Source organism: Podarcis raffonei, chromosome 1 (genome assembly GCF_027172205.1).
Source record: "Podarcis raffonei isolate rPodRaf1 chromosome 1, rPodRaf1.pri, whole genome shotgun sequence".
NCBI lineage: Eukaryota > Metazoa > Chordata > Lepidosauria > Squamata > Lacertidae > Podarcis > Podarcis raffonei.
The window spans coordinates 3,755,096-3,772,714 of record NC_070602.1 but is presented as its reverse complement, the minus strand read 5'-3'; the positions used below and the strand labels follow the sequence as shown (position 1 = coordinate 3,772,714).

Sequence of the window (17,619 nt, the reverse complement as noted above, 5' to 3'; positions counted from 1 at the left end):
AAATGCACCTCCTTTCCCCCCTTTTCTTTCTAAAAATGTTGATCCTGAGCAGGTTTTCCTCCCACGCTCACTCACCACTGGTGAAAGTCCTTCTATCTCGTTTTACCTGTTCGTGGATAACCAGAGATTATCTGGGATTTAAAAGGGATAAAGCAAAATAGCATGTTTGGAGGAAGAAGTCGGCAGCAGCAGCGCGGGGCAGGAATATCCACCGTCCCCTGCCTGTGGCATCATTTGCCCATGGTGTTCTTCTGCAAAAGTATTGTGTGCCCAGTGCAAAGGAGGCCTTCCTTACCTCCCAGGGAAGGAATCAAATGTTGTGGGAATCAAATGAGGAGGGGCAATGCCATACAGGACACCCTGAGCTCTTTGGAAGAGAAGGGTGGGCTAAATTAAATGAAATTAAAAGAAAAACATTGGGGGAAATTTGCACTAAAATGTTGATAAATTATTATTATTATTATGAAGGTTTATTTTTTATACCCCGCCCATCTGGCTGGGCTTCCCCAGCCACTCTGTGTGGCTTCCAACAAAGTATTAAAATACAGTGGTCTGTTAAACATTGAAAGCTTCCCTAAACAGGGCTGCCTTCAGATGTCTTCTAAAAGTCTGGTAGTTGTTCTTCTCTTTGACATCTGGTGGGAGGGCATTCCACAGGGCAGGCGCCACCACCGAGAAGGCCCTCTGTCTGCTTCCCTGTAACTTGGCTTCTCGCAGCAAGGGAACCGCCAGAAGGCCCTCGGAGCTGGACCTTAGTGTCTGGGCAGAAGGATGGGGGTGGAGACACTCCTTCAGGTATTCTGGGCCTTTGAGGCCGTTTAGGGCTTTCCAGGTCAGCACCAACACTTTGAATTGTGCTCGGAAACATACTGGGAACCAGTGTAGGTCTTTCAAGACTGGTGTTATGTGGTCTTGGCAGCCGTTCCCAGTCACCAGTCTAGCTGCCGCATTCTGGATTAGTTGTAGTTTCCGGGTCACCTTCAAAGGTAGCCCCACATATAGCGCATTGCAGTAATCCAAGCGAGAGATAACCAGAGCATGCACCACTCTGGCGAGACAGTCTGCGGGCAAGTGGAGTCTCATCCTGCGTACCAGATGGAGCTGGTAAACAGCCTCCCTGGACACAGAATTGACCTGCTCCTCCATGGACAGCTGTGAGTCCAAAATGACTCCCAGGCTGCGCATCTGGTCCTTCAGGGGCACAGTTACCCCATTCAGGACTAGGGAGTCCTCCACACCTACCCGCCTCCTGTCCCCCAAAAACAGTACTTCTGTCTTGTCAGGATTCAGCCACAATCTGTTCACGACGACATTACGAAAACAGCATCCTAAACAGATAAACTGAAATTATGATTCCCCCCCCCCCCGGGGAGCAGGGGCTCCAACTTGAATAAAATTTGAAGAGCAGGTAAGCCCTGCCCTGCATAATCAATTGCAAGACACGCCACGCACGAACCATTTAAATGGCAATGCCCGTCATCTTAGGGGAGCCCCCGGCCCCCTCAAATATTTTATTGGGGGGGGGGACTGAAAGGACTTCGGCCCCTCAAGGTTGGCTCCTACGGTGGGGAGGAACGAGAAATGGAGAAAATCCGAAATGGACTGATGGTCCCCTCTTTACTCCAGAGGTTGCTGGACCCATCTTCCTGGAGCATTGGTCCTCCTGGCTGGCGCTGCTGGGAGCTGGAATCCAGCATCCTTTGGAGGACCACAGGCATCCCAAGCCTTGATGTGGTCCAGCATCTTCTTTCCATCCACCCAGATGCCTCAATGAAGCCCAGAAGCAGAACGCAAAGGTGGCCACACGGCGGGTGCCTCTGCTCTCTTTTGTCTCCTGAACCTGCTCTGCATCTGATGAGCTCAGGCTCCTCTCTCCCTCTCTCTCTCTCTCTCTCTCTCTCTCTCTCTTTCTCTCTCTGGGGGGCAGCAGCCCGGGAGAGCAAGAGTAGCAGTCGCCTTCCTGTGGGTCTGGAGAAAGCCGAGGCAGACAGGCGAGCGAGTCGGCTGCAGGGGCTGCTTCAGCTGCTGCTCTCCAACCTCCCGGGTGCTTTTCCTTGTCTTCTGAGTGGTACCTTGAAGCCCCCTCCCAGGTGAGATCAGACAGTCCCCGTCCCCTGCTATTAAGAGGGCTATTCATGGCTACCGGCCAGGATGGGTAGGATCTCCCTCCGCAGTCGGAGGCAGCAATGCTTTTGAATCCCAGTTGCAGGAGGGGAGAAGGGTCTTGTGTTCGAATCCTGATTGTGGGTTTCCCATCTGGTTGGTGAATATGAGAACAGGATACTGGACTAGATAGGCTACTGGCCTGATCCACTGAAGACCTGTTTTTAATTCTGCATGCATTTCAAGGCTTGCCTCTCCCCACCCCTCGATCTTATGGTTAATTTTGACCAGTTTGTCTCTTTATTGTATCCTTTCCATCTTGTTGTGCACTGCTTAATAATAATAATATTATAATTTATTATTTATACCCCACCCATCTGGCTAAGATTCCTCAGCCACTCTGGGCGGCTCCCAACAAAATATTAAAAATAGAATGGAACATTAAAAACTTCCCTAAACAGGGCTGCCTTCAAATGTGTTCTAAACGTCAGATAGCTGCTTATTTCCTTGACATCTGATGGGAGGGTGTTCCACAGGGCGGACGCACTACCGAGAAGGTCCTCTGTCTGGTTCCCTGTAACCTCACTTCTAGCAGGGAGGGAACCGCCAGAAGGCCCTCGGCGCTGGATCTCAGTGTCTGGGCTGAACGATGGGCTTAGAGGCCAAGGGGTTAAGTGGTACATAAACTGTTGTAATAGGTAGAATGTATAACCTGCATTTTTCTATCCCGGAACCCAAAACAGCAGTCATGTCCTCTCCAGGAGGAGCTGCAGACCAGCTTAGCTTTAGCAAGGGAGCTGCATCATGAGCTTTTGGACCGGGGTAGGTAACCTAAGGCCCGCGGGCCAGATGCGGCCCAATCGCCTTCACAATCAGGCCGCGGATGGTCCGGGAATCAGCATGTTTTTACATGAGTAGTTACAGGTGGTAGCTGTGTTGGTCTGCCATAGTCGAAACAAAATAAAAAAAATTCCTTCCAGTAGCACCTTAGAGACCAACTAAGTTTGTCCTTCGTATGAGTTTTCGTGTGCATGCTGGGTTATTTGTGGGGCCTGCCTGGTGTTTTTACGTGAGTAGAATGTGTGCTTTTACAGTGGATGCTCGGGTCGCGAACGTGATCTGTGCGGGATGCACGTTCGCAACCCGCAGCGTTCGCATCCCGCAGCGTTGCATCTGCACACGCACATGTCGCGATTCGGCGCTTCTGCGCATGTGCAAAGCGCATTTTAGTGCTTCTGCACATGTGTGAGCACTGAAACCCAGAAGTAACCCGTTCTGGTACTTCCGGGTCTGGCGCGGTGCACAACCCAAAAACGCACAACCTGAAGCGTCTGTAACTCGAGGTATAACTGTATTTAAAATGCATCTATGGGTTTTTGTGGGGCATAGGAATTCGCTCATATCTTTTTTTCAAAATATAGTCCGGCCCCCCACCCTGATTATACCAGCCACCAAGGACTTACCATCCTGTTGAGATCCAGGGAATGTCTTGATGCAGGTAGCGGCTAGTAGTTAGGAGGGGGCTGGTTCTGCTTTTGTCGGAGCAGGTCAGGTGGAAAAAGTTTCCTGCCGCTACTCTCAAGTTCTTGCAAATGTAGAATGGGTATTAGGTGGTACCTGTGAGAGTGCCACTTCTTCAGATAGTGGATAACTTTTGGAAGCAGCCCTGTAAGCATGTTCCTAGTAATTGTTTAAAGCATTTGTGCCTCACCCTTTAGCCCCAAAAGACTCCTAGGGTGCGGCTTGCAAAAGTCAGCAGTAAGACAGCCCCTGCCCTCAGATATGCAGTCGAAGAAGACATGACACAGCGGCATGGGTGGTGCTGTGGGTTAAACCACAGAGCCTAGGGCTTGCTGATCAGAAGGTCGGCGGTTCGAATCCCCACGACGGGGTGAGCTCCCATTGCTCGGTCCCTGCTCCTGCCAACTTAGCAGTTCAAAAGCACGTCAAAGTGCAAGTAGATAAATAGGAACCGCTCTGGCGGGGAAGGTAAACAGTGTTTCCGTGCGCTGCTCTGGTTCACCAGAAGTGGCTTAGTCATGCTGGCCACATGACCTGGAAGCTGTACGCTGGCTCCCTCGGCCAATAAAGCGAGATGAGCACCACAACCCCAGAATTGTCCATGACTGGACCTAACGGTCAGGGGTCCCTTTACCTTTAAGACATGACACACGAGGCAAAAGAGGTGGGAGGGAGAAGGAAGAAAAAACACACTCAGGTACCAGTGACCATTCTTATAGCAAAGATACATAGTTCCATGTGTGCAGTTTTTGGTTGTCTAGAATAGCAACCTACCCACCCATCAGAAGAATCTGCACCCCTATCAGATCTGAGAGTGGGTGGCAATCTCTGCACCAGGGAGACAGGGCTGTTTACATTTTTCCCCCCAGACAACTGACTAAGAAAATGTGGAAATATACAGGGTAACAGAGTCTGGAACAGCTGGGCTCTTGATATGTTCTTAGTTTATCAGTGTCTTTCAGCTTTTGAGAAAACCATGCTTCTGATCCAGTAAGAAGCTAGGACCCTGGTGCTGGGGGGAAAGTTGCTCTCTGGTAATCCATCCTGCCACAATTTCTGCAGAACTGAAACGCTCATGGGAATAGCTAAAGTTCTGGTGCAAACGCCAGTTGTGAGGCTTGGCTTCTCTGTCTCGTCTCTTTAGAAGCGTCTTTCTAAAACTGCCTGGAGCTTGTTTGTTCCTGCAAGTCAGGTTGTTTTTCTCCTTCCTAATACCCTTTGACAAAGCATTACCTCAAGCTCCCAGGGGTTTGGTGGGGCTCTGGGGAGCCTCGCACCTCGCCTGGGCCATTTGTCTGTAGTGAAACTAAGTCGAGCTGCTCCTTGATGAATGGAGGCGGTGTAAGCAAAGGGACTGTTTACGTTGCGGCACTGGAGGCCGGCTTGCATCTGTTCCCCAGTGGCCCCTGCGTGTGTTCGCTGAGCAAGATTACAGGAGCATGTATGCGCTGCTCTGAGAACATGCGAGGAGCTCTGCTGGATCCAACTGGGGGCTGATCCAGTCTAGCAGCCTCTTCTCTCAACCAGATGCCCAAGGGGAAGCAAGGAAGCGGGACCCGGGCACAAGAGCAACCTTCTCTTCAAACCGGTTTTGGATGATATATCTATATAAATCCCAGCTGCAAACTTCCTTCCAACTCTGCAGTTATATGATGCATTTGCTGTATGTCTTGGAATCGTGAGAAGTTTACAGCAAAACAAGGTTCTTTTTTAAAATAATAATTTTTATTGGTTTTAACATATAAATTATAAAATGTACCACGAAACTTATCACTTATACATTCTTTTTTGACTTCCATCAGCACCTCTGATCCACCGTTTTATCCACTTCTTATACATTTCTTTATATTACCTTTAAATCTTTTAACAAATTATCCTTCCCCTTATCTGTTTTTGCAATACTTCCAATAATACTCCTCACAGAACTTCTTGCAAACCTACAAACGTCGTCTGATCTTCACAAATACTTTTCAAATAGTCCGTAAATTTACTCCAGTCTTCCGTGAATTTCTGATCCCGCCGGTTTCGAATTCTTCCTGTTAGTTTATCTAATTCTGCATAGTCCATTAACTTCATCCTCCATTCTTCAGTCGTCAGTAATACAGCAAAACAAGTTCCTAACTCTCATAGTTGCAGACATTAAAAAAAGCATTTGGGGAGGCCAGGTGCAAAGGCTGTGGTGCTGATGAGGTGGAGTTTCTGTGCTCTGTAGACTGGCTTTCCTTTCTAGCCAGTTTTAACGCATCCATCAGCTGTGCATCCTTTGTTGAATATGGGGAAACTGAGCCTGGGATGGAAAGCAAAACCTGGGCCTTTGAGGACCCCATCATCATTATTCCAACAGGTAGTTTAGAGAAATGCTCAAAGGAGGTGAACGGAGGAAGGGGAGGGAGCCTGCACAGAAAGAGGCGAGGGAGAGATAAGAGATTTCTTACTGGGCTGTGTGCTATCTGCTGTCCTGGAGCTTACTTTTGATCTGGAAGCTGCTGGGGGACATTATTTCTTCATGGAGACATTTCAGGTTTTGTTGTTGGCAATTAAGATTGTTTTTTCCTGGAGCCGAACTGCACAATGGAGGGATTCCTTTGCCAGAGGAGGCCAGCCGTTCTGCAATTCAGATAAGCCTGGCAATAGATGGAGGCAGAGTCGGTGCCTGGCTGCAAGGCAATTAAAACTGGACCCGCCGTTGAGAGCAGCACTGTGGAATCCCAGAGTTGGAAGGGATAAATGTATATCTGCCAAAACTATGAGATATAATGTGGATCTGAAGTTTGCAAGGACAGTTTCTGGGAGTGGACCTGAAACCACAGTTTGCAAACCTTCTGTTTGGTGTCTCATCAGAACTGGCAAACTACGATCACTGTCAAGGATCTTGTTGTTTAGTCGTTTAGTCGTGTCCAATTCTTCGTGACCCCCTGGACCAGAGCACGCCAGGCACTCCTGTCTTCCACTGCCTCCCGCAGTTTGGTCAAACTCATGCTGGTAGCTTCAAGAACACTGTCCAACCATCTCGTCCTCTGTCGTCCCCTTCTCCTTGCGCCCTCCATCTTTCCCAACATCAGGGTCTTTTCCAGGGAGTCTTCTCTTCTCATGAGGTAGCCAAAGTCTTGGAGCCTCAGCTTCAGGATCTGTCCTTCCAGTGAGCACTCAGGGCTGATTTCCTTAAGAATGGATACGTTTGATCTTCTTGCAGTCCATGGGACTCTCAAGAGTCTCCTCCAGCACCATAATTCAAAAGCATCCATTCTTCGGCGATCAGCCTTCTTTATGGTCCAGCAAGGATAGTTTGCTGGAATTCTTGGGCAAAGTGGGGAGGGGGAACCCCAGAAACCGCAGTCTGCTTCTACACCTGGAACACATAGCTTGGTGTACAAACTGCAGTTAGGGCAACCATGGTTTGGTGTTAAAAGGTAAAGGGACCCCTGACCATTAGGTCCAGTTGTGGCCGACTCTGGGGTTGCAGTGCTCATCTCGCTTTACTGGCCGAGGGAGCCAGCGTACAGCTTCCGGGTCATGTGCCCAGCATGACTGAGCCACTTCTGGCGAACCAGAGCAGTTCAAGGAAATGCTGTTTACCTTCCCGCCGGAGTGGTACCTATTTATCTACTTGTACTTTGACGTGCTTTCGAACTGCTAGGTTGGCAGAAGCAGGGACCGAGCAATGGAAGCTCACTCCGTCGCGGGGATTCGAACCGCCAACCTTCTGATCGGCAAGTCCTAAGCTCTGTGGTTTAACCCACAGCGCCACCTGCGTCCCATTGGTTATGTCTCAACAAAACTATGGTTGCAAGAGAGAGAGATGCATTATCTTCAACATCTCTGGAGTCCTTGCAAGAGTAACTAACTATTTGTGGTGTTCTTCTGTCTCCCTTCGACAGTTGAGCGCAGTGGGCTATGGGATGGATGAAGCTGAGCAGGACCAGTCTGAAGCCCGCCTCAAAGAGCTCTTCGACAGCTTTGACATCACCGGCACTGGCTCCCTGGGCCACGAGGAGCTGACCGAGCTCTGCCACGTCCTGCAACTGGAAACGGTGGCCCCGGGGGCGCTGCAGCAGACACTTCTGCAGGGCGATCTCCTGAGCCGGGTAAGAGAGGCAGATGGTTTGGGTGCTGAGAGGACATGCTCAGGAAAAGGGAACCGTGGGGAGATCGGGAGAAAAGGGTAAGGGCAGGGTGGAAGGGTGGGAGCAGGCCAGAGACGACTAGAGGAAGCTGAGGGAGAAGAATCCATGTGGGAGTAAAGAGAGACAGTCAGCTGAGCTATGTCTGAGGGCCCAGAGGACCAGAAAATCCTAGAATTACAGTTAAGGACTTAATTCGTTCTGGAGGTCTGTTCTTAACCTGAAACTGTTCTTAACCTGAGGTACCACTTTAGCTAATGGGGCCTTCTGTTGTCACTGCGCGATTTCTGTTCTCATCCTGAAGCAAAGTACTATTAACCCGATGTACTATTTGTGGGTTAGCGGAGTCTGTAACCTGAAGCGTCTGTAACCCGAGGTACCACTGTATAGAGTAAGAAGGGACCTGGGGGGTCATTTTTAAGCAGAGGGCCAGTCCACTGTCCCTCAGACCTTAAGGGGGGCCAGACTGTATTTTGGAAATAAAAAATGAATGAATTCCTATGCCCCACAAAGAACCCAGAGATGCATTTTAAATAAAAGGACACATTCTACTCATGTAAAAACACACTGATTCCCAGACCGTCTGCGGGCCAGATTTAGAAGGTGATTGGGCCGGATCCGGCTCCCCAGGCCTTAGGTTGCCTCCCCATGATCTATCACAACCCCGCTGCAATGCAATGCAGGAATCTCAACTAGATCATCCATGACAGGTGGCCATTCAACCTCTCCTTAAAAACCTCCAGAGACTTTCTGAGGCATTCTGAAGGTTGAACAGCTCTTGCCATCAGAAAGTTATTCCTAAGGTTTATTTGGAATCTCCTTTCTTGTAACTTGAATCCACTGGTTCAAGTCCTACCCTCCAGAGCAGGAGAAAACAAGCTTGCTCCATCTTTCACGTGACAGTCCTTCGTCTGTTTCAAGATGGACCAAAGCGAGGATCACAGGTTGGGTTGGAGTTGTTGGACTCCAACTCCCATCAGCCCTGGCGAGTGTGGCCAGTGGTCACAGATGGTGGGTGTTGGAGTTGAAGAACATCGGGGGGGGGGGCACAAGGTTGGCGATTCCTTGCCTAGCCTGGTGTGAAAAAGGGATGCCTTAGTCAGGCAGGGCAAGAGGTCTCAAAGGTAATTATTACAGTGGTTTGCTACCTTCCTTGAGTCATGGAACAGAAGATTGTAGCATGCGTGGGGTTCCCAGGTGGTCCCCTATCCAGACCCAGACCACCATATCTGCAGCAAGTGCAGATATACCACTGCTCATCTTCCTAGGTCCTTGAGATACATAGCCCTTTCATAAACTCCTCCCTTTTTCATTATCTGTATTTTAATAATTCTTTTTATATGTATAGTCTCCTAGTTACAGGTAGGTAGCCGTGTTGGTCTGCCTTAGTCGAAACAAGTAATAATAATTAAATTCCTTCCAGTAGCACCTTAGAGACCAACTAAGTTTGTTACTGGTATGAGCTTTCGTGTGCATGCACACTTCTTCAGATAGTATATTCTCCTATTAGAGTTAAATTACTTTTAAATGATTCTCTTTTATATGTTTTTAGCTCTTCATATTTTATCTGCTTACTTTAATTTGCATAAGCTGCCTTGAGTCCTGTTCTGGGGAAAAGGCGGGTTATAAATAGCAAATAATAATTATAGTAATACTAATACAGTGGTACCTCGGGTTAAGTACTTAATTCGTTCCGGAGGTAGGTTCTTAACCTGAAACTGTTCTTAACCTGAAGCACCACTTTAGCTAATGGGGCCTCCCACTGCCGCCGCCACACGATTTCTGTTCTCATCCTGAAGCCAAGTTCTTAACCTGAAGCACTATTTCTGGGTTAGTGGAGTCTGTAACCTGAAGCGTATGTAACCCGAGGTACCACTATAATAATAATAATAATAAACCGTTACACAGGCACTTCATCTGTCCTAACGATGGTCACTTTTGCTGTCATTAGACGAAAACTATCTTAAAACCAATTCAGATCATGGCCCATGGAACTTTTGTTATTTGTCCCTCAATATTCCGTGCAAGGTAATTTCTACCTAATACTGGAATTGCAAAAAATGCTCGTACGATTGCAAAGCGCCACAGTGGCAAGCCTATTATTCCTCCCTCTTGCTATGAATGCAGAACCCCCCAACTTCCCCCAGAACCCCCTTTTCCATCTCTTGCATTGGAATTCTTTTGAAGGTAGCCTCTGCATCTGACACTGTGCGAAGCTCTCCTGGAAGCAGAAATGAGCTTTATTCTGCTTGAAGTGAAGAAAGCCTTCTCCCCCCCCCCAAACTCAAGGACAGGGAGGGAAGTGTTAGAAGCCAGCTCTTTCTCCCAAGAGAAGAAGATTCCCCCATCTTTAAGGGTGTGTGCGGACTTCCATTGTGCGGGGGGGGGGATATGGGGGGGAACCTGGTGGAAAATAATGAGCAGCTTGAAACGGGATGCTTTATTGTGCTAATAAGAAGACTCACTCGCAGAAAACCTTCCTTCTCAAATTGGGTACCCGAGTCTTCTCTGCACAGCATCAAACGGAGCCACCGACCTGAAGTTCAATTAGCCCCTGACTGCGGTGGGGGCAGAACAAGGCAAACTCGCTATGCAGAAGTTGTCCCATTCTGGCTGTGGCTCCTTTTGATTTGCATGTACGGCTGTTCTTTGACTTCTCCAATTATGGCTCCTGGGCTCGATGTTTTCTCAGCACCGCCACGTGACTGTAGCTTACCTACTCAGGTGGGGTGGAAAAGACCTTTTTTTAATAATATTTTTTATTAATTTTAACATATAAATTATAAAATGTACCACAAAACTTATCACTTATACAATCTTTTTAGACTTCCGTCAGCACCTCTGATGATCCACCGTTTTCACCACTTCTTATGCATTTCTTAATTTTATATTGCCTTTACATCTCTTAACAAATCATCCTCTACCTTGTCCATTTTTGCAATAATTCCAATAACACTCCTCACAAAACTTCTTGCAAACCTATAAACGTCGTCTGATCTTCACAATTACTTTCCAAATAGCCTGTAAATTTACTCCGGTCTTCTGTGAATTTCTGGTCTCGCCTGTTTCGAATCCTTCCTGTATCTAGTTCTGCATAGTCCATTAACTTCATCCTCCATTCTTCAATCATCGGTAACTCTTCTTGCTTCCATTTTTGGGCCCAAAAAGGGGGTGGAAAAGACCCAAAAAAAGGGATGGAAAAGAAAATGTGGGTTTCCTTCCGTCTCTCTTATGCCCCCTTGCCATGCTGCCCCATGGCTCTATAGGGAAGGGCCTTAGTTGGGTTGGGAGAGCAGGTGCTTTCGGAAGGCCCCTGGTTCAAATCCTGCTTCACCAAAGGCTGCTGCCGGTCAGCGCTGATGATTAATAATAATAATAATAATAATAATAATAATAATAATAAATTTTATTTATACCCAGCCTTTCCCGGTTCAGAAAACCGGGCTCAGGGCAGCCAACAACAAATTTAAAACACTTAATTGTAGAAGCAGCATAAAATACAGTATGAAAACATGAATAACAATAAAATTAAAAGTTCAGTAATCAATTTGGGGGAAATCCATCCAATAAGCATTAGATAGTCCCCAGGGCTAGCTGGCTGAATTGGTCCTACTTGGGCCAGCGAGAAGGCCAGAGGAGAATGAGCTGTGGGGTCTCAGAGCGGGTGATCTTCATAAAAGGGGAGGGGGAGGGAAGGGAAGGGAAATAAAAGATCAGGCTGAATTCAAATTAAAGGCCAGGCGGAATAGCTCTGTCTTACAGGCCCTGCGGAAGGAGATCAAGTCCTGCAGGGCCCTAGTCTCATGGGACAGAGCATTCCACCAGGTCGGAGCCATCACTGAGAAGGCCCTGGTGGAGAATAGTCTGACTTCCTTAGGGCCCGGGACCTCTAAACTATGGTTCTTCATGGACCTTAAGGTCCTCTGCGGGGCAGACCAGGAGAGGCGGTCCCGTAAATATGAGAGCCCTGAGGAGAATTGCTCAGCTAAACATCACGATATTGTTATATCATGATGTCTGAAATGAGGATGTAGCTATGAAGAGGCAAACAAGGTAATGTCCTGGCAACTGTTACTACTTAGGGGTCTAAAAGTTACACATTTTACTTACCTTTAACACATTGTTACAACTGTTATTTTATAGTACAGTGGTACCTCTGATTACGAACGGGATCCGTTCTGGAGGCCCAGCCGCGTCCCGCAAACTTCAAAACTGGAGGCGCCCTTCTGCACACGCATGCAAAGCGCTTCTGCGCATGTGTGCGCTGCGAAACCGAGAAGTATACACTTCTGGGTTTGCCACGTTCACAAACCCAAGTTTACGTATCCAGAGGGATACGTAAGCAGAGGTACGACTGTACAGAACAACAGGGGCAGCAGGAATCATGAGAAATGATGACCAGCTCCACAGTTTCTCCCATATTGCAATTTTTTACATCACACACACATTTTGATTCACAATATATCACCCTGGCAAATATTATGAAATGTTATCACAGTGTGTGGACTTCAGACCGATTTTGGACTATGGATCAATACATCACCTGGCCCTAGATCCTCATTATATTTACTCAGAGGTTGGTCTGCTGAATTCAGTGGGGTTTACTCTAAAGTAGGGGCTCAGCTACACTTCCGCTTATCCAGCCTCTTTCCCCGGGGCGAAACCCACTTTTTTCCCGCTGAATTGGAGCAAATCTCAATTGGTTTTCTGCAGACTGGTGCTTGCTCCAATTCAGCTGCAAAAAGCAGGTTTCCCCAAGGACAGAGTTGGGACAAACTGAAAACCTCTTGGCCCCATGCGTTTTAGGCATAGGACAGACAAGCCCTAAGTGGATTTAGGATTGCAGCCTCTGTTGGGAGTAGATTGGACACCCTTGCATTTACTTTCTCCTGCTTTACAACCTAAACATCGCCTTCTGCGTTATCAATTTTTAAAAACCACGAGACTCGCAGAGTTCTCTGTAGGTTCAGAAGCTGAGCGCGACATCAAAAGCACTTTGAAAAGAACATTAAAAATGTAACTTGACGAGGAGGGTTTCAGGTTTCTTCGCTCTCATCTCGGTTTTCCCTACCACACAGCACCTGAAATCCTAATCCAGCCAGTGTGGTCTGCAGTTGACTGTCCTGCCCGGCCAAATCTGGCAGGCAGATAGTTGTTTACTCACTGGACATAGCAGACTGTTGTCTGGCGAGTGTCAGCTGACCTGTGGGTCACGTGACCTCCTTTGGTTGAAGCTTAGACCACTAGAAGGTCCTCTAGTCCAGGGGTCGGCAACCTAAGGCCCGGGGGCTGGATCCTGCCCAATCGTCTTCTAAATCTATCCCGCGGATGGTCTGGGAATCAGTGTGTTTTTACATGAGTAGAATGTGTCCTTTTATTTAAAATGCATCTCTGGATTATTTGTGGGGCATAGGAATTCGTTCATTTCTCCCCCAAAAATATAGTCCAGCCCCCCACAAGGTCTGAGGGACAGTAGACCGACCCCCTGCTGAAAAAGTTTGCTGACCCCTGTCTAGTCTGTAGTCTACCATTCTCCAGTAAATCTGTTTTATAACTCTAGTTTTCTTTGCCCCAAGCTGCATAGATTTCCCCCAGATTGGTTGCTGCATATTGGAGGAACCACTGGCATTGCAAAGAAGTTTGATCCCTGCCCACTGCCAGTTTTAGAAACAGGAAGATGCATTCAAATAGGGAAGGAGCCTTAAGACCTCTTTGCAAATTACATTTCCCCCGGTGTGATTGCTATTATCAAAAGGAAAGATGTAATACCCTATGTGGAAAATGGTACAAGTTTAGGACTATTAAAGGTAAAGGTACCCCTGCCCATACGGGCCAGTCTTGACAGACTCTAGGGTTGTGCGCCCATCCCACTTAAGAGGCCGGGGGCCAGCGCTGTCCGGAGACACTTCCGGGTCACGTGGCCAGCGTGACATCGCTGCTCTGGCGAGCCAGAGCCGCACACGGAAACGCCGTTTACCTTCCCGCTAGTAAGCGGTCCCTATTTATCTACTTGCACCTGGGGGTGCTTTCGAACTGCTAGGTTGGCAGGCGCTGGGACCGAGCAGCGGGAGCGCACCCCGCCACGGGGATTCGAACCGCCGACCTTTCGATCGGCAAGCCCTAGGCGCTGAGGCTTTTACCCACAGCGCCACCCGTGTCCCCTTAGGACTATTAGAAGCTGCCTTATACTAGCTCAGTATGGTCTGCACTAACCGGAAGCGATTCTCCAAGGGTTCAGGCAGAAGATATTCCCAGGTGCTTTACTGTTGGACTACAGTCTTTCCCGTTTGGAAGGACTTAAGAGCAGGGGGCAGCAAGGCCCATGGGCGGTTGTTTGACCAGCCCACAAGCCAGCCCCAAACCTAGCTGCCCACTCGCACGCTGCGCTAAACTGGCACGGCACAGATACTCACTTCTGCGGCACCAGAAATCGCGTCTGCACAGACACAGACACTGAAAATCACAGGCGTGCATGCTCACACATGCGATCCAGCCCAGGCAAGATAAACCTTTGCCAACCCCTGACTTAAGAGTTGTTGCTGTTTAGTCGTTTAGTCGAGTCCGACTCTTCGTGACCCCCTGGACCAGAGCACACCAGGCACTTCTGTCTTCCACTGCCTCCCGCAGTTTGGTCAAACTCATGCTGGTAGCTTCGAGAACACTGTCCCACCATCTCGTCCTCTGTCGTCCCCTTCTCCTTGTGCCCTCCATCTTTCCCAACATCAGGGTCTTTTCCAGGGAGTCTTCTCTTCTCATGAGGTGGCCAAAGTCTTGGAGCCTCAGCTTCAGGATCTGTCCTTCCAGTGAGCACTCAGGGCTGATTTCCTTCAGAATAGAGAGGTTTGATCTTCTTGCAGTCCATGGGACTCTCAAGAGTCTCCTCCAGCACCAGAATTCAAAAGCATCCATTCTTTGGCGATCAGCCTTCTTGATGGTCCAGCTCTCACTTCCATACATCACTACTGGGAAAACCAGACTTAAGAGTCTAGCTTTCCAAATAAACTTTTGGCGAGTCTTGCTTCAGACTGACCACAAATGAGGGCGCTTTCATGCGGTACGGCCAAGCTAGCAGGCCCATCATGTACATCCAAGTTGTGCCACTGAAGACAAACACAGAATCTTTTTGCATTTCTGAGCAGCGGATCCCAACAGCACATGTTTCCCCTGGGGAGTAGCGATGCTACTGCGCCATCGTTCATCCGACCTTGCCTTGCTGAATTGTGGCATTCATTCATTCTCTCTCTCTCTCTCTCTCTCTCTCTCTCTCTCTCTTTCCCTTTCCGAACTTGATTTAAACTCACTGCTCCTAATCTCCCTTTTCAGCGCCGGTCACGGTAAAATTGCTTCGTGCGACGCAAACCCTGGCCATCTGTTCTGGCTGCAGCTGCTGCTCCAAGACTGTAGTTAAAACCCTAAAGCAGAAATCACCACTTTCTCCACCTCCTCCTCCTTCCCATCGCCGCCTCCAAAATGAGGAACCTTCTGCATGCTCTTTCCTTTCTCTTTGTCAACACAACTTGTACAACTTCAGTCCGGTTCCACAATCAACAGTGACTTGGCAAAAGCGGGGGCACTTATGGGGCGGGGAGGGGGGAGGAAATGAATCAGCCTGCCTCCGAGGCTTCTGGGAGGAGGTTCCTGCTGCAGCCTCCTTTGAGGACAATGAGTGTTTTGTTGAAGACAAACAATATGCCCAGATCTGAGCATCTCTCATTGATTGACAGGATGTAATGCTATCAGGATCTTAAGGTTCCCCTTGATGAATACTGGGGGAGTTATAGGCACGGTGCTTGTTTGCTTCCTTCCTTCGGTGGTCGATTAAATCAATCTCTTCTTGTTGATTAAAATGTTCCAGCAGATGAAAGGGGATCAGACCGCAATAGCAGAGCTCGCAATTTGCATCTAGAAGGCTCCATGTTCAATCATTGTCATCTTCAGTTTTTGTGGGGGTTTTTAAAGAGATTTTGGGGTAGCTGAGTCTGCTGCCAGTCAGAGTGGGCATTCTAGGCTTGATGGGGCAGAGGTCGGACCCTGCAACAAGACAGCTTTGTATGGATCATATGACCCAGAGGTTCTAACATCCCAAGCCTATAAGTGGTAGAAGGGCAGTCCTGACCCAGAGCTCTCTGGATGATGTTGAATTTCAATGGACAATGGCTAGGAACGATGGGAGTTTGGCTAGCAATGTGTTGAGGTGCTGCAGGCTGTTGGTATGTTGTATTTTTAGTAAAGGGGAAAATACTAGATGTTGTTGTTGTTATTTAGTCGTTTAGTCGTGTCCGACTCTTCGTGACCCCCTGGACCAGAGCATGCCAGGCGCTCCTGTCTTCCACTGCCTCCCGCAGTTTGGTCAAACTCATGCAGGTAGCTTCAAGAACACTGTCCCACCATCTCGTCCTCTGCCATCCCCTTCTCCTTGTGCCCCCCATCTTTCCCAACATCAGGATCTTTTCCAGGGAGTCTTCTCTTCTCATGAGGTAGCCAAAGTCTTGAAGCCTCAGCTTCATGATCTGTCCTTCCAGTGAGCACTCAGGGCTGATTTCCTTCAGAATGGAGAGGTTGGATCTTCTTGCAGTCCATGGGACTCTCCAGAGTCTCCTCCAGCACCAGAATTCAAAAGCATCCATTCTTCAGCGATCAGCCTTCTTTATGGTCCAGCTCTCACTTCCGTACATCACTACAGGGAAAACCAGTAGTGTTTCCTTTACTGCCAATCCATTGGCATGTTAGCTGCGATTCCTGCTTTTCAGGGGGTTGGACTAGATGACCCTCGGAGTCCCTTGCAACCATTCTATGATTCTATGATCTTCCAAGCATAAGAAGCAAGTCTGCTTATAGAGGGAGAGGGCCTCTCCCTAGTCAGCTCCTAAAACTGATCTGTGCCCCTGTGCTTGTGGGCGATCAAGATGAAGCAATAGTGATAATGCTGGCCAACTTTGCAGGTTTGTTGTGATGGGTTAACAAGATAACCTGTTGAAGTTCTGTAGATCCCCGGTAGCGCTTTGTGGCCGGTTTGCGTGGGCTGCAGTTTTAAGTATTCTGTGTTTTATTAGCTGTGACAGTTGGTTTTATTGCTGATTGGATTTCTGAAATATTGTCGGCGCTCTGAGTGGGCCTTCTTGATTAAATGGCACGTAAATCGCAGAGCAGCTAAATCGCGGGTGTACCTGATTTCCTCCGTCAAACGTTGGCAGGTGTGCCGCCGTGATATATTTTGAAGAGCCGGTGCATTGTGGGGGGAACTGGGGGGGGGATGGAAGGCCTCGTGATAATTGCAATGCGCTCATCTCTCTCTCTCCCTCCTCTGCCAGTCGAACTCCTTTAGCTTAAATGTCAAGGCGTTTTTTTTTAATCAGGGGGAAATTTCCTCCTCGCTGCAAACTGCCCTTTTTGTGGAGAGCGCTTTGCAATATTTGTAGGATGAATGGCAGCAATTAATGTGCAAATGAGACCCTCTGTCTAAAGTTTCCTGGCTGAGCAGGTTTTCTGAGGCTGCTTTTAATTACTGCTTGTGATAACGGGCCAGCGAGGTCTCTATTGCTAGATGGCAACAGCCTGATACAGAGAAAACAATGATGGGCTCTGGGGTGGGGTGGGGAGCGAGAGCGAGGGAGCAAAGAAATGCTTACATATTTTGGGGCTCAACATCAAAAAAATGAAGATCATGGCCAATGGTCCCATCAACTCCTGGCAAATAGAAGGGGAAGAAATGGAGGCAGTGAGAGATTTGACTTTCTTGGGCTCCATGATCACTGCAGATGGTGACAGCAGCCACAAAATTAAAAGACGCCTGTTTCTTGGGAGAAAGGCGATGGCAAACCTAGACAGCATCTTAAAAAGCAGAGACATCACCTTGCCAACAAAGGTCCGTGTA

General features: G+C 48.3%; 1 protein-coding gene across 17 annotated transcripts in view; it reads left to right on the top strand.

Moving 5' to 3' along the window:
* NIN (ninein) overlaps nucleotides 1-17,619 on the top strand; it is a 131,843-nt gene that overhangs the window by 17,220 nt on the left and 97,004 nt on the right. For all 17 annotated transcript variants that reach the window (XM_053386586.1, XM_053386331.1, XM_053386241.1 and 14 more), the window contains one exon: nucleotides 7,503-7,709. In XM_053386586.1, coding sequence (XP_053242561.1) covers nucleotides 7,524-7,709 — 186 coding nt within the window. In that variant the 5' untranslated portion in view covers nucleotides 7,503-7,523. The remainder of the gene's footprint in view (nucleotides 1-7,502; nucleotides 7,710-17,619) is intronic.